This window comes from Armigeres subalbatus, chromosome 1, assembly GCF_024139115.2.
Source record: "Armigeres subalbatus isolate Guangzhou_Male chromosome 1, GZ_Asu_2, whole genome shotgun sequence".
Classification (NCBI taxonomy): Eukaryota; Metazoa; Arthropoda; class Insecta; order Diptera; family Culicidae; genus Armigeres; species Armigeres subalbatus.
In genome coordinates this window covers 85,713,551-85,738,584 of record NC_085139.1, presented here as the reverse complement: position 1 = coordinate 85,738,584, position 25,034 = coordinate 85,713,551, and the positions used below count along the sequence as shown (strand labels likewise).

General features: G+C 40.5%; 2 protein-coding genes across 2 annotated transcripts; one reads left to right on the top strand and one right to left on the bottom strand.

Annotated features, from left to right (window-relative positions):
* The first annotated feature begins 756 nt into the window (after positions 1-756).
* LOC134218498 (carbonic anhydrase 2-like) lies at positions 757-24,771 on the top strand. Its single transcript, XM_062697629.1, has 3 exons — positions 757-1,012; positions 1,085-1,267; positions 24,127-24,771. Exons 1-3 carry the CDS (start codon positions 946-948, stop codon positions 24,720-24,722), a joined length of 846 nt encoding a protein of 281 aa, XP_062553613.1. The 5' UTR covers positions 757-945; the 3' UTR covers positions 24,723-24,771.
* Positions 4,752-7,384, bottom strand: LOC134217298 (uncharacterized). Its single transcript, XM_062696057.1, has 4 exons — positions 7,289-7,384; positions 5,325-5,576; positions 5,098-5,261; positions 4,752-5,028 (listed from the first exon to the last, which is right to left on the bottom strand). The coding sequence occupies exons 1-4, from the start codon at positions 7,382-7,384 to the stop codon at positions 4,947-4,949; spliced, it is 594 nt and encodes a 197-aa protein (XP_062552041.1). The 3' UTR covers positions 4,752-4,946.
* Positions 24,772-25,034: the final 263 nt, after the last annotated feature.

Below are 25,034 nucleotides of genomic sequence, written 5' to 3'. Positions count from 1 at the left end.
AACAAATTATGATTTCAATTTGATGTTGATATAAGATTATGTTTTCTATTTGTCCTCATTATGATGTCAGACTTTGCTCGAGCTATATCCAAACATTTAACAGATGTGTTATGTTATCATAGGTTCGAGGAAGCGAAATAACTACTGGGATTTGTTAAAGAATGTTTTGAAAATCCTTAAAACCACCCAAAAATGTTTTTGCTGCTGTCTCAAAATATTATTTTTGGACAAAAAAATCCGTGGAGGGGAAACCGCCAAATGTTGAACAGCTAATTTTGCCCCCTATTGTTAAACTCCCAACAGAAATGCATGTGCGTTAAACAATAGGCGAAGAAATTAGCCGTTCAACATTCGGTGAATTACCGTAATTGTTTTTAAATATTTGTATCGGCCTTAATAGGATGACGCCAGGGTACATCGAACACCACCGTATTTTTCTTGGTGTATCATATTACAGACTTTGGAAGTGCAATGTATGGTTCATGAATGCAACTGTATCCATAGTTAATTGCCGCTGATAAAAGAAATGCATTTATAATGTGATTTGTCACACTGAACCAGTAATAAACCTAGTTGTTTGTGACCAATTTAACTGTTTTTCCGCGAAGCATTAGGTACCTTACATTAGAGAACATTATGCATAGCGGCAGAGTGATACTAATGTTCCTCACAAAGAAGCCTCACGTGACAGCTGTGATCGATGAAAAGCGGCAAACGTGAAAGTACTCAACGCGCCCTAACGAGATACCCTCGGGCAGAGTTTTTCATTAGCAGCAGTAGCAACAGTGTAATAAAAAAAAATGGCGATACCATGGCAGCAGGTTCTATGAAAATTCAATTTTTCCTTATCTTCTTGAGCATTGTCGGGGGCGAATAACTGTTTAATAAATACCGATGCTTTTCGACGATTTGAACCATTTCGTTTGAAGTGTAACAAAGTTCACAATGAAAGTGTGTACGATCCTTTTGGTGCTGCTGGGCCTGTCAGCCCATTTGGTTATTGGTGGTCAGCGTGAGTAATATCGGATTTCAACATCAGAGATCGGAAGTCTTCATACGTCATGTGATCTTACATATTTCACAGCCTTCGGACCAGCAGGCGAGTCAAGGCAGGGTAACGACTATCCAGAGTGCAGAGGAACCATGCAGAGCCCAATCCCGCTTTCGGCTTTCACCGCTCGTCCTGGTTATGAGTCGCAACCGTTAGAGTTGACCAACTATCAGATGGATCCCAGACAGGTCACGGTCACAAACGATGGAAAATTAGGTAAGTTTGCAATTCGGACTGGGACTGGGGAGAAAATCATGAAAGTCTACCATTTCGAAGATTGATCCAGTGCATACTTTGATGCTTTTAATGGTCAAATTATTTAAAGAACGACTGACAGCAATCTAACTGCAAATTTTTTGGTCACGAGAACAGGACCGATTTTTGCAATGTTAAAATCGAATTGGGTTTTATTGGGTTTATCCCAAAGAAAGCTTTCAAATAATAACTGTGGAAATGCAAATAGAGAACATTAAGTTGAAAAGCAGGCTAAGTTCCAGTTGAAACGTAGAGTCATAGAAGAAGAACAATTGTCTCCAAACTTATGAAATACTATTTTTAGAAAAATAACTAGAAAACATATGGGTGATATTTATAAAATATACCACATTGCACCCAAAATATCTTTATCCATAATAGCCAAATGAAAACATGCGGCAATTATGGCACTTTTTAATTTTGGTTCTTATTATATCAAATCCCATTGATTTCTTGTGGGATTTGCCATAATAGGACCGCTAGTGCGACAATTGTCGCAAAGGACAATTATGTTTTGTTTGTTGTTTAGAAGATTGTAGATGATACAGTATCAAATGAATGTGGTCTACTGTTCTGAACATGTTCTGATTTGGTGTATCGTTTTTCACTAATTGCATTGGTGCAACAATTGGTGTCATAGCCACGACTGGTACATCTACCCTAGCTAAATTATTTTTTAAAATTATCTTTCAATTTGTTTTCTTTTCATAAACAATATGACTATAAGTATAATCTAAGCTAGGCTACGCTTTTAAATATAAAAAATATGACCATTGTATCTAAGAATATGGATGAAAATTATTAAAAAGTAATAATTACTTAGGCTTCGTTTAACTTTTAGTTAAAATTTGAAAAGTTCGATGGTTATTTCGCCGTGGTTAAAAATAACCCTGCTCCGGAGCATGGTTAGATTTGACAGTTCGATAGTTAAACTTTGTTCGTGAGAAAATTGGCGCCAAATCCATTTCGTTCCAAATAACTATCAATCTGTCAAAACTCAGATGGGTCGGCTTCGGAGTAAAATTTTAACCACGATGGGAAAATAACCATCGAAGTTTCAAATTTTAACTACAAGTTAAGCGAATCGGTGGAATGGTTCACAGCCTTAGACTAGTGGTAGGATGCGCCACTACAATGCGCAAAGGTTAGATTGTCGGTTCCATCTTTAAAAATTTCGAGTTTGGAATTTGCTCGGCTTCCATGTGGATAATATCGTCGTGATATTCTAACGCTGAATTTATAATTTTACGCCACACTATAGTATATAGTATACACGCTTCAAGGCCACAATCTTTCCATCCTCGATAACACCAAAACATTTTGTATTTGGCCCGCCAACCTGGCTCCCTCACCTTCTTGTATCTTCCGGATAGAAAGCGATCACCATCCGGATTGCTGTCCGGCATTCTTGCAATATGTCCTGTCCATCGTATCCAAACAGCATTAGCTTACCTATCATCGGCTATCATACTGGGCTCGCCTGAGAGTTGGACGAGCTCGAGGTTCATCAGATTAGTCTTGTGAAGGGATGATAGTGGCCAAAACTGTACGGTTCAGCTGTATTTTTCAACTGGCCGCCAACACACAATATACCACCGCCGAGAAGTAGCTACGCTATTCTGGGCGAATATTGCACCTGACCGTCTGTCGATGGCTGCAAACTCTCGCCGTAAACTTTCTCGCTGACATTGCTTCACCATCCCTTTGAGCCCTTCGCACCGGGGATTTTTCGGGGGCAGCCCTTACTTTGCACCGTTCAATATGGAAAAACGATCCATAAAAAAATGAAAAACGATCCATAAATAACATCTGAATGTTCCATAAATACCATAAATCCATAAAATAGTTCGAGAAATTCCATAAAGAATATTTTTATGATCCATAAAACTTTGAAAAATGATCTATAAAAACTATATATTGATCCATAAAATTTCAAATTTTCGCAATTTATATCCTGATGATGATCCACAATTTCAGCCATATGATCCATAATTTTGGTCATATGATCCATAATTTTTATAATGTGATCCATAATGCTTGGAAAGAAGGCCAATGAAACTATATTAAATGATCCACACATTTTATAAAATCTATGGATCAACATGCACTTTATATAAAAATAAACTCAACCTAACATATACAAGCATTGTAAGGTATGCGGCTATGTCACATTTCTTAATGTTCCAAATTCCGTTAGATGTTTAGTGTTTGGTTACATTAAACCTTATGTAGAATATATAAAAAAATATTACATACAGTAGGTGAAACTTCACCTCGTCATATGATTTCTGCGTGAAATTCCAAATTAACGATACAGACTTTTACTAAATTGATTTGCTATGGATTGAATTGCCTTTAATCTTCGGTAAAAGAAGCATACTTGCTACCTCATCATAAGGTTCACGCCCTACAACATCTTATAATAGATTATTCAAACTACAAGCACTAGAAGCTTTGTCGCTACATATAGTGTATCTTAATTTGAAATATCATTCCCAGTGAAAATTAGACGCGCGAACATTGACTACAAGTTATTCTATATCATATTATACAGATCATAGTTTGAATACCCTTTATAACATTGACAGGAATGTTTCTCTACGATTGATGACAATTTTAGGTGATGGACTACTAATATATGTAGAAATGAATTCTGCTTACAATTGCTGGACAGCAAGCAATAAATAACGTAGATGTATGGGTATTTCAATTTTTTGATGATTTTTTTCAAATAATATACTTCAAAATTCCATATATAATCCTACTGGAAAATTTATAAGGCTACGTTATACTAATTTACACGGTATGAACTTTTTTGTCTATTTTAACCTAAAATGAATTTTGAATTAAAACCAAGATGATAAAGTGTTTTTAAACAATTATGTATTTATTTGAGACATTAAACGAGACATTGACACTATATTATAAATCTTATTCCTATAGGATATATATATATATATATATATATAATGCAAATGGACGAATATCATAATTGATTTACAATCAGTCTGTAATAATGAAATTGGAAATAGCAGCAGTAACATTAAATGCTTGAACAAGAACCACAGGTTCAGAACTTAGGAATTTGTAACTATTAGAATTTGATAACCATTAAAAATCTTCTCCGAATCAAACTAACTTCGGATCTAAAACGGAGAAATAATTGAAAATAAACTATATACTTTAACTATATCGGCTAGAAACTGCATGCCTATTAGCAGTAAACTTGCAACAATTGTGTTACTTCTATAGTGATCAATGCAGCATGCATTACTTTTGGATCAATGATACCAACTCCGTTGAACGAAACAGGTCTTGGAATTTCCAAACTGAAACCATCCAAACCCTAGTCACTGCCCTGGGCTTTTCTTGTTGCTGCTTTGGTTAATACTATCATTAACTGGCATTAACTGTCGTTCGAAGCGTCCAAGATTTGGGCCAGAATAAATTTATCGCTAACAAATTTTGAAACGGTGTCGTTCGAATCCACCTCCCAAGAACCGATTCAGTATGCTGCTCCGAAGGTTGTCACATGAATTCGTATGAGAACAATTTCTTCAAGACGTTTCCTTACTTCAGTAGTAATCAAGATGAGCTGTTCCACAAGCAACATTAGTTTACGGATGACCAAAATTCCTAACTAACTCTGCCGTTTTTGCCAGCCAACATTCTCAGCAGCGGGCCATGCTCTGCCGAACAGTTTCGGGTCGTTCATGAGATTCCTGAAATGGGTAATCAAAATATGTGTTATACTTTATGACATTAGTAATTGATTATGAGTAGAGTATTACGTATACACTGCAGACCGAAGTTCGGAGTCTTGCGTACCGGAGTTTTTTTTCTTAATATCGTCCGAGTTGCTGCTGATGTAATTCGGCATATTATTCCACCACAACATGTTTGAGCTGCTTTTTCGAACGATGCAATTAATCGTGACCGCAGTTGTTTTACTGATCTGAGAAATAAAAATGTAGTGTAGTTCCTATTGGTACTTCTAAACTATGGAGGAGAATATTACCTTTACGATTTTCTCCGAAACCTGACGCTTTCCCTCATCTGGAATAAGCGTCAGATACCAAATGAAATTCGAATCTAAGGCAAAGAATTCTGGAGCCCTTCTCCTCGTCGCGAACTTTTTCGTAGAAATAGTACTGTCATCAAAATGATTAATCTGATTCGCATGCAATCCTTGGCAGTCGAACGTGGCGCTTTTTCTCGTAAACGTAATCCACGGAGATTCGACTACTGATGCCGGAATTAATTGAGTAATCTAATTTTGCAAGCACAGGATGCCTTCTCCAAATGTGTACGATATTCTGTACGATGCCAAATTTGTACAAGGTTCACAGACTCAAGGCATCCAGCGTTTTCGCGGAGAACATTCGGAGAATATGTAAATATCTTGGTTAAATCGGCTGCATAACCGGAATCATGACACAGGCAGTCGCTTTCTGATATTTGGACATCCCCTCTGGTATTGATGATTGTACTTTTGTTGAAATAGGTATATGAAGGAAAGTGAATAATTAATAATTGCAAATACGCGATTATTTTGGAATCAGACTCACATTGATGGTGTGGAAAAAAAACCTGGCAGAAGTGAGCGATTGTTGTTTGTTAGCTGTTAAGATGAACGCTGAAATGTTGCTAAAAATACCTTATTGTAGCGGCATCTGCAAAAATGAAAAGGGTAAAGAAAACGCATATTGGTATTTTTTCTGCATACCACTATTTCTTTCGTTTGGAATTCACATTATCCATTTCACCTCCGTATTTTCTTTTTCTGTTCCTAGATAAAGCCTGTGTTGTAGTTTTTTTTAGTCCGTTTGCTCTCTTCTATGTTCATTCGCCGCGACTTTCCATTTCTTCTTGACCGTCTATTGTATTTGGACTGATTCTTTTTAATCTCAGCATTTATAAATGTATTCAGAAGACGATCGATGAATTTTTTAAAGCATTCCTCACAAGCGTAATCAGCGTAATCATCATAATCAATATATCTTCCTAATCGTGTTTTAACCTCACAACGATGTTGGTTGAAATATTTATAAAATTTTTGCTTGAATGCGATCAATAATGTAACACCAAGCTCTAATGCGATTTCATTTGGAAATGTGTGTTTGGCTGAATCGAGGTGGTATTTAAGCTTCGTGAAGATAAAACTTTCATCATTCAAGTGTTTACTGTTTGAGGGTGTACGGAATTGGTTTTTGCATTGGTCATGAGGTAGTTTCGATATGACAAACCCTACAACGTACACCAGAGCGTTGGTTTCATGCTTGTCCGAAATGTCGATATTTTCGAAGTCGAAGGGTTCACATGGTAGATCGACCAGGCTGACTTTGCCAATCAACGCTAAGGGATCGACAGAGTCTTCGTCTTCAATCTCATTTTCAATTAGGGAAAATGTTGCATCTGGCTTACAATTTGTATTCTCTTGATGATCAATCGTTCTGTCAACTCCGTTGTATTTTATTGCGACTCCAAACTGCATAGCATTTGGTGAATCGTTGCAGCCACATGATGATCTTACTTTTGCAAACTCGTTCTCCAAAGGATCTTGGCAAATACAATTTGTGCATAAACATGTGAATTCGAATTTTGTTTCCAAAATGTTCCACAACTGTCTAAGTCCGTAAATATTTTGAATGAAACCCTTCATACAAGGAGGATTTCTCTGCTTTGAAGTCAGCAACTCGCATGCTTCTTTTCGAGCCTAGAATATTAATTATGATTTACAAATCAAAATTGTGAATCAAAAATCTAGATGACTTCTCAATAGTACCGTCGAGGAATCAAAGCTTGTCTTAGGAACGAATATAGCTTTTTCGAGAATATTTTTTGCTTCATCTAGGAATTTCCAATGTTCACTGGTTGCCCGAAGTGCGGCACGAAAAGGCTTTAGATGATTATGTTATTAATATTGATTTTCATAAGGTGATGAGTACATGTACAAAAAAACGTGAAATATTAGATATGTACCTTCAGTTTATCTTGCTCAAATCTTGAGTTGAATGTATCGAACAGCTTGTCCATCAAGTCTATAAATTCAATCGTCGGATTAACTTCATTGTTCATGCTTCCTAGACTTACACACGTTTCAAGTGCTTTTGCAACCGTTCTACTTAGTGTTCGTGTTGCCAAACTTACATTCATTTTGGAAAATCCAGGTAAGAATACTGCTTTTTTCGTTAATCGAGGAGCCAATCTTGGAACATTGAGAATGTCCAAGTTATAAAGATCAGAAATATATTTGAAGGATACTATTTGATCGTCTATGAGCAAGTTTTTAGCAAACAGATTGTTTCGTATTGACTTTAGAAGGTGTGGATTGTCGTACATGATAACAATTGGCATTTCATCTACATAAAACACTGGATTTTCGATAGAGACGCCTAAAAGATTGTGCCATTTTCACATTGGTTGGGTGTTGATCCATCACAACCAAAACTGGGTGAAACCCGATCTTGTTCAATCTTCTGATTGCTTCGCAAATAATATTCATTTGACTCTCGCTGCCCAAAGTCGCATTAGCGAAGAAATGCCCAATGACCTTTAAAAGAGGGATTTTTATGTTTTATTGTTTAAGAAATTTAGAATTATACCTGTTTGTAGCTTGAACTGATACTTCTCACCATTAGAGTGACACTTTCAGTCGCTAAAACATTGGCATCGTTGTTCTCACTCAATTGACTTCTGGAAGTATCCACCGTTGGCAACCCGTGAAATGTGTCAGAACGCGCATGATAGTCAAGCATTGGCTTTATAGCCATCCCATCGATGAGAATAGAAACTACTTTCTCTTTCTCCAACATACTTTTTCCAGCAAGCTTCATTCGAGACAGTATTTCTTCGTTGAAACCTAGATGAATACTTATGTTGCGATGCCATTTAGTGACTGTTTTTGGATGTGGTAAACATAATACGTTAGCTGCCCTAAGCTTCTTGAATCCGGAAGTTGACACTAGCTTTTGACGAGTTGCAAACCTTTTTGCGAATTTATATCGTCGACCATATTTATTCTTATTTAAGTTCTTCAACGATTCCTTCAAAAGAGGATTGCTATTCACCGTGTTCAATATCGTATTATTAGTTTGAATTAGTTTATTTTTTTCTGCAATTATGCACTTCAGTTTTACAATCTGTTTTGACTTTAACACCAACGCTTCTTTTCGTTTTTTACATAATCGAAGAAGATTCCTCTTAGTTCTCCTCTCAAAACTTACTTAGAAGTAATTCCAGCTTCCTAATCTTTCCAATCAGAGTCTCATGCGTAGGATTGAAATTTGATACAGTCTCGGCTGTAAAATTATATAAACACTCGAAGTTACAGTTGTTAAATTCGCTGATTGGGATTTCGAAACATGGGTCTTTTTAGTTAAGCCCTCGTTCGTTGGGATACGGCTGGGCCGAGCAGTTATATGATAAAATCTCACAGGCAACGATTGATTGAGCATCACTGGACATAATGTTCAGGCCGAAATACACATGTTTAAATGGCTGTCAATTGGCCCCGCAAGTCGCGACTGTATTGCAAATACATGTTTATAGTGAAATGATTAATTTTTTTTACATCCCATGTAACATTTTAAGTTTTATAACGCTCTTGAAGACCATAATTTACTCTACAAGCGTGTTATAAAACCATCATAAAACTAAAATGTTACTAGGGATCTAACTACTTATTTTGATATAAATATTTAAAATATGATTACCTGGCCTATTATTACGCTAATTGGAGTCATTATTACAAATGAAATTACTGACGCAACAGTAATCATCACATATGATCATTTCAAGGTCAGTGGATTGTTTTTTCTTTAAATATTTCAAATTGCAGCATCACATTTTACTAAAGTATCTACGTGTCGAAAACGCCACAGTGATAGTAGATTATGGTTAGGAAACCTTTAATCCGAGACCAATGTTTGAGTGCACAATTGTTTATGCAAACGAGCTCATCGACCCAGTGGAGGAGCGTGGTAGTTAATTGCCGCGTATTTGAGATACCTGAACTAGCACTGAGAGCATAATTCAATAAACTAGATGCTATGTTCACGTGTCGTGTATCACGGATATATACTACAAGAAACTGCTATGGACAACGAATTTATGTTTACCTTCGCACTGCAAACTTTTCTCAACAATGTCTCTGTCTTCTTCTAAAAAATCCACTATTTGTAATCTCTCATTTTCGATTCTCGCTGGAACGGCGTTTCTTTTCAGTCTGATTTGAAAAATAAGGAAAAAAATAATCTATTAATGAGTAATAATTTCTACATACCCTTTAGATTTATCTGTAGCATCCTTGAAGCATTCGTCATTAAAATGACGTGAACAGATTCGACGATGTGTAATATCGCCATTTATGGGTGAACCAGAGCTTTCGCAGTATTGCTTTCAGGCATTTGCACTGAGATAGAATTTTATAAATCTTATTTGTCAGGTTAATTATTAAAATAGCTTACAGATTTTCATCGTCAGGAAATCGGTGTAATGAAATTGGAGTCGTCGAGGAGGTTTTAAGTTTGTATTTATTTCTGCAACAAACAATTGCACACACTTTCCCCATCTTGATACTTCGTTTTATTTTGCTTGACAACGCATACTTGACATAGAGATATTGTGGACATAACTTGTATGATTGCCGTAGCAACAGAGAACGAAGTACCAGTTACTCAGTTCTGTACTTGCATCAAGGGGCCCTCCTTAGCCGTGCGGTAAAATGCGCGGCTACAAAGCAAGACCATGCTGAGGGTGACTGGGTTCGATTCCCGGTGCCGGTCTAGGCAATTTTCGGATTGGAAATTGTCTCGACTTCCCTGGGCATAAAAGTATCATCGTGCTAGCCTCATGATATACAAATGCAAAAATGGTAACTTGGCTTAGAAACCTCGCAGTTAATAACTGTGGAAGTGCTTAATGAACACTAATCCCGAGCAAAGCTTGAGAGCAAATCGATAACTAATTTTGTTGTTGTGAAATCGCCTAATTTTGATAACTCAGGTTGATATCCTTTTGGTCGTTTTAACGGTTAAAAGATCAAAATCTACAGCAGAAAAATCTTACTGTGACATCAAATCGAAAACTATTCCTGCTGTCGATGAGAGCAAAACGAAAACTAATTTTGATATTGGTTCCGATAACAAAATAAGTACACAGTTTGATGTCAGATCATACAATTCAGAAATCAACAGCAAAATGAGATCAAAATATGTAATCAGTCATGATGATTCATATTTGAAAACAAATTATGATTTCGATTTGATATCAATATCAAAATATGTTTTCTATATGCTCTCATTATGTTTTCAGACCTTGCTCGGGCTGTGAGGCGGCTCTGTCCCAGTGTGGGGATGTAATGCCAATAAGAAGAAGAAGAAGACTTGCATCAAGGTGATATCACAATGCGGTTGTTCAATTTCTTATTCTGGTACTTCATGAGCACTAAAAAAGTGGGCTTTTGTATGGGACATGAACGTCTTAATTAGTCTTTGATATGACTAAAATTATGGATCATATTACTGAAATTATGGATCATCATCACGATAAAAAAATGCGCAAATTTGATTTGATTTGAAGTTTTATGGATCAAAATTTAGTTTTTTATGGATCATTTGTCATATTTTCATGGGAAATTAGCAAGAATTGTATTGTTTTTCTTGACCATATTTCCCAATTAATTGCTAAATTTTAGATTAGTTATGGATCGAAAAATTATTCTTTATGGAATCTCATTAACTATTTTATGGATTTATGGTAGCATTTTAAGGAACATTCAGATGTTATATATGGATCGTTTTCCAGTTTTTTTATGGATCCGTCTTTATCGTTTATATGTAAAAGTATGTTTTGCTTTTTTCGGGACTTAGCCCATTGAAACATAGGGAAAACGAAAAAAAAACAAAGAAAAAACTTTAGTTTTCGTTGCTGAAATGACTTAAAGCCGGTGCTAAATCCAAAGAGTCGAGAGCATCCAGTTAAATTGAGCCCTTCGGTATACTCCTGGAATGTGATGTACCAGACTTTCTTGTTCTATTAATTGGCTGGCAATGATGGACGTAGATTGTTATCTGAACCAGATGTACAGTCAATTCGATTCGTATTGTAGTTCTGTCGACGACATGCCATGGGAGATTATGGTCGTAGGATTGTCTTCTCTAGCAACGTCACTTTCTTTCGTAACGTACTGGATTTCGGAGACGTGGTTTGCTACGAACTTTCACTTTAAATGTTGCGACAATGACAGCCTGCAAATGACTATGTTTGAATCAGTCCAGGAGTAACACCTGACGACAACGTGGATGTTTTCGGCGACCATTTCGTATAAGTGCACCAGAGTTTTGGGCAGCACCAGTCAATGAATTCAATTCCAGTTTATCGATTGCTCGTCTCTAAATTCATATGGAACCGCTGAGAGCAATTCTCGCTTAACTTTTCAAAAGGACCTAAGTAACATTTTTTTCATGAAATAATTTGAATATTGCAATCAATAGCTTTCATGTTGTTCTGTTGATTGCGCTATTCAAATTAATTAATGAAAAAAATGTTATTTATGTCTTTTTGAAAAGGTAAGCGAGAATTCTTTGCTATTAGAATTTCACTTTCGCAAAGAGAATCCCACAGATTGCAGAAATCCTATCATCAGATCGATGAGCTCTTTCCCTCCTTCGACGCCGTCTATGCCAAACAACATGTCATCCACGAACAAATCCTTCCCTAAAACTTTGGCTGCTCTGGGATACGCCCCTTTTTAGCCAAACTTGACATTATAAGAGAATGCTGCGAACACTAATCCAGTTAGTACAAGCACGGATATTCCGTAACCGACTGGAATAGGGTAAATGGTGCATTTCGAACATCTGAATATATTTTGGACTTTTGGCTACATTTTGCGTGTTTTTCTACTTAACTTTCTACAAATAAATAGGAATCATGTGTCTGTTTAGTCTCTTTCATAATCTTTCATTTCTAGCCATATTTATGTAACAAATTAAAGAAAATAAAGCCAAAAGTCCAAAATATATTCAGATGTCCAAAATACCATTGTTACCCCACTAATAAATGTGGTGGAAAAAACTATGTTTTTTTTTAAATGTAATAGAGTTACTGCGTGTTCTGTGGCTGGCTATGTGAGTTTTATGCGTTGTCAGTGTTAGCGGTGTTAGCAGTCCGAGTCTGTTGGTTCGGTGGTGTAGAGCGCTGTTGTGGCTATTTGCGTTGTTGGTTTACTTTGAGAGGTTTTAACTGTGTGGGTGGATCAAATGATCTACTCTGTTTAGTGTGCAGAAGCGTCCACGTTCCTTTTTTGCCCGAGCAAAATGCTCCGAATATAAACCATTTCGACCGAGTTTGTTCCTGTTGACATCCTCCATTCTGTTCGACACGCTCATGCGGTGGAATTTGACGCACTGGAATACGGAATAGCGTGGCTCGCATTAAAACCAGCATTTCGTCGTTGATTTAATACGCTAGGAGAAATGTCAAAAAAGAAATAGTAGAATCACGAATTGATTCCGGAAAAGGTATTATTTTTGATGTTTATTGAATTTTTAATCTCGTGTAATAAATTATTTTCAAAAACAAATCAACTTGTAATTTTTAAAATTATTTTGAATTCCATTGACTAGGGTAAATCACTACTTGGGCCTATGGACCCGATTCCCGGCTCACTGCACAGAAAACTAAGGATTTATACTATTTGGAAGCCGTAAGTTTATGGTTGATAATTTTAAAAAAGTCTCCCATTTATTTCGCACAATACTCAATATTTTTCAACCATTTATTTCACTCCTAATTGGTCCAATTATAGAAAATAAAAATGTAGATTACGAACATTCGCTCTCCGTTGCTATGCCACTGAGCCGGAGTGAATCTTTCCACTTTTACAAAACGGTATTTTCATATAAACACCTACCTGAAAATCGTCACTGTTCTCGATACAATCATTGCTTGAAGCTGTTAATCACCACACAATAATTCTTAGCTCACGCACTTTAATCTTTTCTATTTGTTCGTTTCACTAGAACTAATATAAACTTATTACAATACATTTTAAAATCTATCCTCAAACCGAACAAAAATTCACCTCGGCATAAGAACTTCTAGCCGCACCATGCTGCCAAAAGGCCAGGAGTCTTTTTTAGTATGAAAAAAATCCTTCAACGTTCATAGGAAAACTTGACGTTGACGCTATCATGTTATTTATAATTCTCTCGATTTCAAAAAGTGAAAAAATATAGTTTTCAAGCGTTTGGAAGTAATTTGGATGAGTGAATATATTTTTTCAACCAAATAAAAATTATTATAAATAATACCATCTGGCATCATGTCGGCGTAGAACGTGCATATTTTTGTTTACGTCGCATTTTCTACCGTCCCGAGAGAGAATGAGAGTAAGATGTTGGGAGATTGAGCGAAATTTTGCTTAGGCCGGGAACTGGTTGGAAGTGGGCCGGAAACAAAATCGCTATGACTGAAATGAGTGCTGGACCTCGTTAACTTAAATCAAATTAAAGCTTTTTCAAACAATCTTTACCAAAAAAAACTATTTTTAAGCAGAAGTGAACCCCATTGCAGTATTGCACGGCCCACGAAATTTAGGAAAAGTTGCTTCCTGTCATAAATATCAATCAAATAATGCAGTCATATTCATGTTAGGCCGGGAATGGGGTAAGAAACCCTATAACCTTGCCGTGGTAAATTTTTGTGATTCTTCTTTTTCTCTGATGAAAGCATTCATCCGGTTCTCCTGGCCCATAGTTGATTGGCAGATTGCAGGACGTGTCGATCGGTGAAGCCAATCAAGTCTCTATACTTTGTCATTTCCTTGCTGTTGTGATGGGTTTCACACTGCCGTAAACTTGCCAAAATAAATCTGGTATGTATCATGTAAGTCAGAATGGTGCTCCAAACTGACAGCTTCTCTCTGATCCTCTCGAACATTACGTCGCTCATTAGTGGGTTGGGCGTAAGTTCCCTATAGCTCTCCTTTATGAGGATCTCCACAACGAAGAGAGAGTTTAGATGCGCCTTAACTTATTGTTTGCGTAGCGACTTCCGAGCACCTTCCATGCTACCGCATAATTGGCTGCAGGCAAGTCAATGGAACATATTTCTTGTAGGATAGAACTATATTTCCTGTATAGCATCGCCAACTAAAGAAGGCCGGACACAGGTGATACTATCAACATCCGAAAGAAGGGGATCGGAAGATTTTATGGTATGGCATCCAGTTGTGAATCCTCCAAATCCAGCTGCAGACTGGGACGTCGAGAGTCTTCGGAGCAACACATGTCGCCTGATGGTGATGGTGTTGATTGAGTGTCATTGTTCTTAATTGCTTGGATAAATATAAATATTGCGCTGACCAACAATTCCAGAAGTGTAGAAATAAGTAGTGAGAGGTTTTAGTATTTGTCTGTGACGTACCCACTACGTACCCACGTATTCACTATGAAGGGCACCCGTATTGCCATTTTGTTGGATACGGGTGCGGTTTTTGCAAGGGTTCGCATGAGATGACCTTTCATCGACTTCACAGCAAATTTCTATCTCTGAAGTATACAAACAAGTATACAAAGTTGGAGCCCGATGTCCAGAAAGAAGGCTCAGCTGTGCTTAGCGCTTAGATCAGATCATGAGACGGTTGTACTGCTTCTTCAAGCCAGCCAGAAGCGTAGTGTTATAGAAGTAAAGTCTTCCTTCCTTCCATAACACTACGGAAGGAAGTAATGATCTACCATGACAGCCTTATGTAATGGAACTCCAGACGCGCACGTAGTTTGATTATACAGTATCCCCCCGCTTATCCGGACCTCGCTAATCCGACGACTCGTTAGTCCGGATCGCTCTAATTCGGAATTTAAAATTAAAAAGTATCAACACCCATTAAAAAAAGACAGGGACACCATCTTCGACCAGAGGTCGTACAGACTGAACACTTAACACCTAGCATGAGACAACGGACAGGACACATAACACCCAGTGGACCAGTGGAGAATATTTCGATCATGAAAAGTTTTCTCCTTACCGGGGCGGGAATCAAATCCACACTCCATAGCACATGCGTCTAGACAATTGACGTCGCTATCCGAAAGACTATGAAGCCCACCACAAAACGATTTAAACAATTTTATGCTCTCAGTTTTCATATTTATGCTGTGATTTTGCTTTGGTTCATTTGTATGGATTTGACAGTCGGATTAACGAGATAAACCTCGATAGTCCGACCATACATTTGTCGGATCAGCGGGGTATACTGTAGTGATTTGCTGTTTAATATGGTTCAGTAAGAAATACGCTCCCAGAAATGTGCTAAGGTTATGACGAGAAACGTTGCTCATATATTGCATATGCCACGAACCAGAGCATTAGTGATTAATCATAGATTTAATCATGATTAATGAATAATGGGTTATTTAATCATTATTCATTAATCATAATCATAAAAAAAAATACGATTCAATCATTAATCACTAATCGTTAATCATAAATTTATGCATTTAATCATTAATTACTAATCATATTCATGATTATTTTGAGTTTATTCATTAACCATTAATTTTAATCATTGCATGCATCGCTTTTATTCATTAATCTTTAATCATAATCATACAATTTTAAAGGTAAAAAAACATAATTTGGTCAAACGGTTACTTGATTATTGATCACTATGCAAATCATTTAATTTGATTATTCATAATCATTAATCATTAATCATATCGATCGTTAATCATTAATCATACACATATTGTGTCAACATTTAATCACGATCAGTAATCATTAATCATACTTCAAACGTTTTATTCATTAATCATAATCGTTAATCATTGTCAAAAATTAAATTAATCATTAATCATAATCATTATTCATTTTCGAAAATGAATTAATCATTAATCATAATCTTTAATCATAGAGTTGAATGATTTAATCAAAACAAATTTAATCATTCATTGGAAGCTTTATTCATTAACGGCACGAACGTGTCTTGTTGTAGCGAGTGTGTAGTGTGTGGTCTTGTACTGAAGTCGTCTGTGGTGGATAAGTGTGAATGAGTATTACTTGCATGTGTGGTGTGGTACTTAGTTGCGCTGTGCCGGTGATATCTTAGATGATCCAGTGTCCAGCCTTGGTGGATGAATTCGCGATGGTCCGACGAGTTCGACTGATGTTGGACGAACTGGCATCTCCAAATGCAGTAGGAAAAAATGGTGCGATGAACTGTAATATGAAACAGTGATCGTTAAAATTTTTTACCATGTTTTGATACTTCGCAATCTTCTTAAAATTGTAATGTGGAAGTGACGAAGCGTTGTGGGAAATAGACGCCTCCAGATCACGTACGTAGCGTACGTAGCAGTACCGTATTCCAGCCCTCAGTATTCTAACCATTCTTGGCGAGCAGTTGGAGTGAATCAAGGGTTAACAAGAAATCCAGGTAAGACATCACCAATTGCTTCTTGTTATCGTAGATTTTCTCTAATGAGTTCCATGCAATTGCATAAGTAGCGGACGAGATCTCGATCGATGCGATCTTGTGCATAGACGTTCTGCAATAAGTGAACCGGTGCCAGCGAAAGTGGTACATGTTACATTGAGTAAATTTTTCAGGAGACGCATTTTCCCACAAACATCGAATAATAAATTCATTTTTGCAGTTTTGTGCAACTAAACTGTACCTACATGTTATGTCTGATGTGCCTAAAGATAGTAGTGAAAAATGAGCAAAGTTTATGACAAATTTCAAATTTATTGGAACAAATTGCACCTGTGCAATACATGTATGTACCACTATAAATGGGAACAAAAGGAAACAGAAACCGAAAAACGTTGACAGTAAAAGTGGTACAAGTACATTTTTAAAATCATTCTAAACGGCAGTAAACTATCTTGAAATTCAAAATAGGATTAAAATCTATTGTGAAAACAGTCATGTTGCTGAATTTTCTTTTAAATAAGCAGATTTTAGTGGGTGGAACTGTACATGTACCACTTTTTCTGGCAACGAAATGGCCATAGTGAGTTTCAACACGGCAGTTAACAAATCACTCATAAATAGTGAATTACGTTTTCTGACAGCCCGATTTAACTTGGTTCATATATTATCAATTTACACTAAAATAACTCAACTTAAAGGAAATATAAAACCTTCTGCTGACCGAAATAAGTTTTTTGCATTGATTTTCACAAACGTACGATATCCAATACGTAGAGTCTGATGGAAAAGTCGATTTGATCAGACGAACGTATTATTTGCAACTACCTAGATCAGCGGTTCTCAACATGGGGTTCATGCCTCCTTTCAAGAGGCTCGGAAGCCTCCTTTCAAGCTTCCAAGCCTCTTGAATGGAGGCTTCCAAGCCTCTTGAAAGGAGGCTTCCGAGCCTCTTGAAAGGAGGCTTCCGAGCCTCTTGAAAGGAGGCTTCCGAGCCTCTTGAAAGGAGGCTTCCGAGCCTCTTGAAAGGAGGCTTCCGAGCCTCTTGAAAGGAGGCTTCCGAGCCTCTTGAAAGGAGGCTTCCAGGCCTCTTGAAAGGAGGCTTTCGGGCCTCTTGAAGGAGGCTTCCAGAGCCTCTTGAAGGAGGCTTCCAGAGCCTCTTGAAGGAGGCTTCCGCGCCTCTTGAAGGAGGCTGAGGCCTCTTGAAAGGAGGGTTCCGAGCCTCTTGAAAGGAGGCTTCCGAGCCTCTTGAAAGGAGGCTTCCGAGCCTCTTGAAAGGAGGCTTCCGAGCCTCTTGAAAGGAGGCTTCCGAGCCTCTTGAAAGGAGGCTTCCGGTTTAGCAAAGTATTGAGCTTTTCGAAAAAAGTCATCATGCCTCTAAAATGGAGCCTTTCTAACCTTTAGATTCAAGATTTTATTCACTTGATGTTTTGTTTTTTTGATATTTTGTCTCAGAGCCCCTCCTACACTGTTGATTGTGGTGGGCAGATTCAATAGGCTTTGATTTAGTGATCACCATGTATATTATTGTACACAAAGTTTTAAAATAAAAAACTACAACTATCAAATCTTTATCATTATATTTATATTTGAGTTGTAATATAAATACGCCATTATGCATTTCTGTCCGAGGTACCCCCAAGGGCACATGTACCCCAGGTTGAGAACTGCTGGTCTAAAGGTTTGGAAGCCTTCATTTGAAAGGCATGAAAACTTTTTTTCTCAAAAAGTTCAGTTCCTTCGTTACAAGAGGATTGAAAGCATTCTTCTACGCTTCTCGGAAGCCTCCTTTCAAGAGGCTCGGAAGCCTCCTTTCAAGAGGCTCGGAAGCCTCCTTTCAAGAGGCTCGGAAGCCTCCTTTCAAGAGGCTCGGAAGCCTCCTTTCAAGAGGCTCGGAAGCCTCCTTTCAAGAGGCTCGGAAGCCTCCTTTCAAGAGGCTCAGAGCCTCCTTTCAAGAGGCTCAGAGCCTCCTTTCAAGAGGCTCAGGAAGCCTCCTTTCAAGAGGCTCAGAAGCCTCCTTTCAAGAGGCTCAGAAGCCTCCTTTCAAGAGGCTCAGAGCCTCCTTTCAAGAGGCTCAGGAAGCCTCCTTTCAAGAGGCTCAGAAGCCTCCTTTCAAGAGGCTCAGAAGCCTCCTTTCAAGAGCTCAGGAAGCCTCCTTTCAAGAGGCTCAGGAAGCCTCCTTTCAAGAGGCTCAGGAAGCCTCCTTTCAAGAGGCTCAGAAGCCTCCTTTCAAGAGGCTCAGAAGCCTCCTTTCAAGAGGCTCAGAAGCCTCCTTTCAAGAGGCTCAGAAGCCTCCTTTCAAGAGGCTCAGAAGCCTCCTTTCAAGAGCTCAGAAGCCTCCTTTCAAGAGGCTCAGAAGCCTCCTTTCAAGAGGCTCAGAAGCCTCCTTTCAAGAGGCTCCAGAAGCCTCCTTTCAAGAGGGCTCAGGAAGCCTCCTTTCAAGAGGCTCAGAAGCCTCCTTTCAAGAGGCTCAGAAGCCTCCTTTCAAGAGGCTCAGAAGCCTCCTTTCAAGAGGCTCAGGCCTCCTTTCAAGAGGCTCAGGAAGCCTCCTTTCAAGAGGCCTCAAGCCTCCTTTCAAGAGGCTCAGAGCCTCCTTTCAAGAGGCTCAGAAGCCTCCTTTCAAGAGGCTCAGAAGCCTCCTTTCAAGAGGCTCAGGAAGCCTCCTTTCAAGAGGCTCAGAAGCCTCCTTTCAAGAGGCTCGGAAGCCTCCTTTCAAGAGGCTCAGAAGCCTCCTTTCAAGAGGCTCAGGAAGCCTCCTTTCAAGAGGCTCAGAAGCCTCCTTTCAAGAGGCTCAGGAAGCCTCCTTTCAAGAGGGCTCAGGAAGCCTCCTTTCAAGAGGCTCGGAAGCCTCCTTTCAAGAGGCTCAGAAGCCTCCTTTCAAGAGGCTCAGAAGCCTCCTTTCAAGAGGCTCAGAAGCCTCCTTTCAAGAGGCTCAGAAGCCTCCTTTCAAGAGGCTCAGAGCCTCCTTTCAAGAGGCTCAGGAAGCCTCCTTTCAAGAGGCTCAGAAGCCTCCTTTCAAGAGGCTCAGAAGCCTCCTTTCAAGAGGCTCGGAAGCCTCCTTTCAAGAGGCTCAGAAGCCTCCTTTCAAGAGGCTCAGAGCCTCCTTTCAAGAGGCTCAGGAAGCCTCCTTTCAAGAGGCTCAGGAAGCCTCCTTTCAAGAGGCTCAGAAGCCTCCTTTCAAGAGGCTCAGAAGCCTCCTTTCAAGAGCTCAGAGCCTCCTTTCAAGAGGCTCAGAAGCCTCCTTTCAAGAGGCTCAGAAGCCTCCTTTCAAGAGGCTCAGAAGCCTCCTTTCAAGAGCTCGGAAGCCTCCTTTCAAGAGGCTCAAGCCTCCTTTCAAGAGGCTCAGAAGCCTCCCTTTCAAGAGGCTCAGGAAGCCTCCTTTCAAGAGGCTCAGAAGCCTCCTTTCAAGAGGCCTCAAGCCTCCTTTCAAGAGCTCAAGCCTCCTTTCAAGAGGCTCCAGAGCCTCCTTTCAAGAGGCTCAGAAGCCTCCTTTCAAGAGGCTCAGAGCCTCCTTTCAAGAGGCTGGAAGCCTCCTTTCAAGAGGCTCAGGAAGCCTCCTTTCAAGAGGCTCAGAAGCCTCCTTTCAAGAGGCTCGGAAGCCTCCTTTCAAGAGGCTCTGGAAGCCTCCTTTCAAGAGGCTCAGAAGCCTCCTTTCAAGAGGCTCAGAAGCCTCCTTTCAAGAGGCCTGGAAGCCTCCTTTCAAGAGGCTCAGAAGCCTCCTTTCAAGAGGCTCGGAAGCCTCCTTTCAAGAGGCTCAGAAGCCTCCTTTCAAGAGGCTCAGAAGCCTCCTTTCAAGAGGCTCAGAAGCTTCTTTTCGAGTAGTTCGGAAGCCTTCTTTCAAGAGGCTCAGAAGCTTTTTTCAAGGAGCTCGAAAGCCTCCTTTCAAGAGCTCTGGAAGCCTTCTTTCAAGAGGCCTCAAGCCTCCTTTCAAGAGGCTCAGAAGCCTCCTTTCAAGAGGCTCAGAAGCCTCCTTTCAAGAGGCTCAGAAGCCTCCTTTCAAGAGGCCTGGAAGCCTCCTTTCAAGAGGCTCAGAAGCCTCCTTTCAAGAGGCTCGGAAGCCTCCTTTCAAGAGGCTCAGAGCCTCCTTTCAAGAGGCTCAGGAAGCCTCCTTTCAAGAGGCTCAGGAAGCCTCCTTTCAAGAGGCTCAGAAGCCTCCTTTCAAGAGGCTCGGAAGCCTCCTTTCAAGAGGCTCAGGCCTCCTTTCAAGAGGCTCAGGCCTCCTTTCAAGAGGCTCAGGAAGCCTCCTTTCAAGAGGCTCAGAGCCTCCTTTCAAGAGGCTCAGAAGCCTCCTTTCAAGAGGCTCAGAAGCCTCCTTTCAAGAGGCTCGGAAGCCTCCTTTCAAGAGGCTCAGGAAGCCTCCTTTCAAGAGGCTCGGAAGCCTCCTTTCAAGAGGCTCAGAAGCCTCCTTTCAAGAGGCTCAGAAGCCTCCTTTCAAGAGGCTCAGAAGCCTCCTTTCAAGAGGCTCAGAAGCCTCCTTTCAAGAGGCTCAGGAAGCCTCCTTTCAAGAGGCTCAGGAAGCCTCCTTTCAAGAGGCTCAGGCCTCCTTTCAAGAGGCTCAGGAAGCCTCCTTTCAGAGCTCAGGAAGCCTCCTTTCAAGAGGCTCAAGCCTCCTTTCAAGAGGCTCAGGAAGCCTCCTTTCAAGAGGCTCAGAAGCCTCCTTTCAAGAGGCTCAAGCCTCCTTTCAAGAGGCTCAGAAGCCTCCTTTCAAGAGGCTCAAGCCTCCTTTCAAGAGGCTCAGAAGCCTCCTTTCAAGAGCTCAGAAGCCTCCTTTCAAGAGCTCAGAAGCCTCCTTTCAAGAGGCTCAGAAGCCTCCTTTCAAGAGGCTCAGAAGCCTCCTTTCAAGAGCTCAGAAGCCTCCTTTCAAGAGGCTCAGGAAGCCTCCTTTCAAGAGGCTCGGAAGCCTCCTTTCAAGAGGCTCAGAGCCTCCTTTCAAGAGGCTCAGAAGCCTCCTTTCAAGAGGCTCAGAAGCCTCCTTTCAAGAGGCTCAGAGCCTCCTTTCAAGAGGCTCAGAGCCTCCTTTCAAGAGGCTCAGAAGCCTCCTTTCAAGAGGCTCGGAAGCCTCCTTTCAAGAGGCTCAGAGCCTCCTTTCAAGAGCTCAGAAGCCTCCTTTCAAGAGGCTCAGAAGCCTCCTTTCAAGAGGCTCTGGAAGCCTCCTTTCAAGAGGCTCAGAGCCTCCTTTCAAGAGGCCTCAGAAGCCTCCTTTCAAGAGGCTCAGGCCTCCTTTCAAGAGGCTCGGAAGCCTCCTTTCAAGAGGCTCGGAAGCCTCCTTTCAAGAGGCTCAGGAAGCCTCCTTTCAAGAGCTCAGAAGCCTCCTTTCAAGAGGCTCAGGAAGCCTCCTTTCAAGAGGCTCAAGCCTCCTTCAAGAGGCTCAGGAAGCCTCCTTTCAAGAGGCTCAGAAGCCTCCTTTCAAGAGGCTCAGGAAAGCCTCCTTTCAAGAGGCTCAAGCCTCCTTTCAAGAGGCTCAGAAGCCTCCTTTCAAGAGGCTCAGAAGCCTCCTTTCAAGAGGCTCAGAAGCCTCCTTTCAAGAGGCTCAGGAAGCCTCCTTTCAAGAGGCTCAGGAAGCCTCCTTTCAAGAGGCTCAGAAGCCTCCTTTCAAGAGGCTCAGGAAGCCTCCTTTCAAGAGGCTCAGAAGCCTCCTTTCAAGAGGCTCGGAAGCCTCCTTTCAAGAGGCTCAGAAGCCTCCTTTCAAGAGGCTCAGAGCCTCCTTTCAAGAGGCTCAGAAGCCTCCTTTCAAGAGGCTCAGGAAGCCTCCTTTCAAGAGCTCAGGCCTCCTTTCAAGAGGCTCAGGAAGCCTCCTTTCAAGAGGCTCAGGCCTCCTTTCAAGAGGCTCAAGCCTCCTTTCAAGACTCGGAAGCCTCCTTTCAAGAGGCTCAGAAGCCTCCTTTCAAGAGCTCAGAAGCCTCCTTTCAAGAGGCCTCAAAGCCTCCTTTCAAGAGGCTCAGAAGCCTCCTTTCAAGAGGCTTGGAAGCCTCCTTTCAAGAGGCTCAGAAGCCTCCTTTCAAGAGGCTCAGAAGCCTCCTTTCAAGAGGCTCGGCAGCCTCCTTCCTTTAAGACGCTCAGAAGCCCCTGTCCAAGAGGCTCAGAAACCCCTTTTCAAGAGGCTCGGAAGCCTCCTTTCAAGAGGCTCAGAGCCTCCTTTCAAGAGGCTCGGAAGCCTCCTTTCAAGAGCTCAGAAGCCTCCTTTCAAGAGGCTCAGGAAGCCTCCTTTCAAGAGGCTCAAGCCTCCTTTCAAGAGGCTCAGAAGCCTCCTTTCAAGAGGCTCAGAAGCCTCCTTTCAAGAGGCTCAGAAGCCTCCTTTCAAGAGGCTCAGAAGCCTCCTTTCAAGAGGCTCAGGAAGCCTCCTTTCAAGAGGCTCAGAAGCCTCCTTTCAAGAGGCTCAGAAGCCTCCTTTCAAGAGGCTCAGAAGCCTCCTTTCAAGAGGCTCAGGAAGCCTCCTTTCAAGAGGCTCAGAAGCCTCCTTTCAAGAGGCTCAGAAGCCTCCTTTCAAGAGCTCAGAAGCCTCCTTTCAAGAGGCTCAGAAGCCTCCTTTCAAGAGGCTCAGAAGCCTCCTTTCAAAAGGCTCAGAAGCCTCCTTTCAAGAGGCTCAGAAGCCTCCTTTCAAGAGGCTCAGAAGCCTCCTTTCAAGAGGCTCAGAAGCCTCCTTTCAAGAGGCTCGGAAGCCTCCTTTCAAGAGGCTCAGAAGCCTCCTTTCAAGAGGCTCGGAAGCCTAATTTCAAGAGGCTCGGAAGCCTCCTTTCAAGAGGCTCGGAAGCCTCCTTTCAAGAGGCTCGGAAGCCTCCTTTCAAGAGGCTCGGAAGCCTCCTTTTCAAGAGGCTCGGAAGCCTCCTTTTCAAGAGGCTCGGAAGCCTCCTTTTCAAGAGGCTCGGAAGCCTCCTTTTCAAGAGGCTCGGAAGCCATCTTTTCCAGAGGCTCGGAAGCCTCCTTTCAAGAGGCTCGGAAGCCTCCTTTTAAGAGGCTCGGAAGCCTCCTTTCAATATAGAGTACCTTAATTAATACAAAAGTGCGGAGAGGTACCTTTCAAGAAAAGGTTGAGAACCGCGGACCTGGATTGTAAATATCAATATTGCTTTTGCTAACTAACCGTAAGCGATGTTTCCACACTCAAATTAATTGTTATTTAATATCCACTGTAAAAATCAAGTAGCTTTAAAAAATCGAAATCTTGATCAGTTTTTATTCAATGAAACGAAATATACTCATATGCCATTATTAACATTTATATAAATACGTATTCTGGAGAACTCAGAGAAAGGTGTATGGATGTAATTGATACCTTACCTAATAATGACATAATTTCGGTACTTTGTATCTGTTAATTAAGCCAAATACGAATATTTTGCATGATTTCCAATTTACCTTACCAACACATTATTATTTTTTTCAGCCATTTATCGGTTCGAGTTTCCTGGTGACGCAAACGTCACCATTCAGGGAGGTCCCCTACGAAACATCTTCCAATTCGATAGCCTTCATTTTCATTGGGGGGCAACTTCCGAACGTGGATCCGAACACGTCATCGATTCTTACGGAAGAAGAAGACGATACTCTATGGAAATGCACTTGGTATTCTTCAATCAGCAGTACGATTCCTTCGAAACGGCTGCTCCGTTGGAAAACGGCCTTGCTGTGTTGGGAATCTTCCTGTCGAACAGCACAACCGAACCGGATTACGGGTGGATCCCCGCTTTGAATGAAGTGCAGACGGCCGGTACGACCTATACTCTCCCGGATCCAACGGTGTTCAACATCAAGAAGCTGATCGGTGCCCGAAGAAGGCCATACTTTTCCTACAATGGCAGCCTGACCACACCTCCGTGCTATGAGTCGGTCAATTGGTTGGTGCAGAGAAACTACCTCCCAATTTCCGAGGACCAGCTGAACGTATTCCGATCATTGCGGAAGGAGAATGGTGAGCCACTGGTGGACAATTATCGCAATCTGCAACCAGTAAACGATCGGCCGATTTTCCTGTATCGGTAATTTGGTGGGTATGATTTTATGGGTGATAAACATAACGACACGACCTAGAATTTTGTAACAGAATACTAAAGGAAATAAATTTGAAATGATTTTAAAATTTTAGTAAAATTTTGAAATAATTTTCATTTCCTGATGACAATATCTGCTTTGCACGTGATTGAGTAACTAAAGGGCGTATTATTCATTGCATTATTGAACATTACTCTCACTTATTTAATTTTTTTAATGAAAAACCAACAGTGGAATAGAAATGCATGCTGTTCATATAAACTAGGTCTTATTCACGGGTAATTAAAATAAATATTTTTGAGA

What these genes read in the sequence shown, in the direction of transcription:
- LOC134218498 (XM_062697629.1), top strand. Translation starts at nt 946, where the DNA reads ATGAAAGTGTGTACGATCCTTTTGGTGCTGCTGGGCCTGTCAGCCCAT. An exon ending in TTTGGTTATTGGTGGTCAGC is followed by an intron (nt 1,013 to 1,084) that starts GTGAGTAATATC and finishes CATATTTCACAG; the next exon opens with CCTTCGGACCAGCAGGCGAG. An exon ending in CACAAACGATGGAAAATTAG is followed by an intron (nt 1,268 to 24,126) that starts GTAAGTTTGCAA and finishes TATTTTTTTCAG; the next exon opens with CCATTTATCGGTTCGAGTTT.
- LOC134217298 (XM_062696057.1), bottom strand. Translation starts at nt 7,384, where the DNA reads ATGAACAATGAAGTTAATCCGACGATTGAATTTATAGACTTGATGGAC. An exon ending in TTGAGCAAGATAAACTGAAG is followed by an intron (nt 5,577 to 7,288) that starts GTACATATCTAA and finishes TTGCAAAATTAG; the next exon opens with ATTACTCAATTAATTCCGGC. An exon ending in CTTCGGTCTGCAGTGTATAC is followed by an intron (nt 5,029 to 5,097) that starts GTAATACTCTAC and finishes TACCCATTTCAG; the next exon opens with GAATCTCATGAACGACCCGA.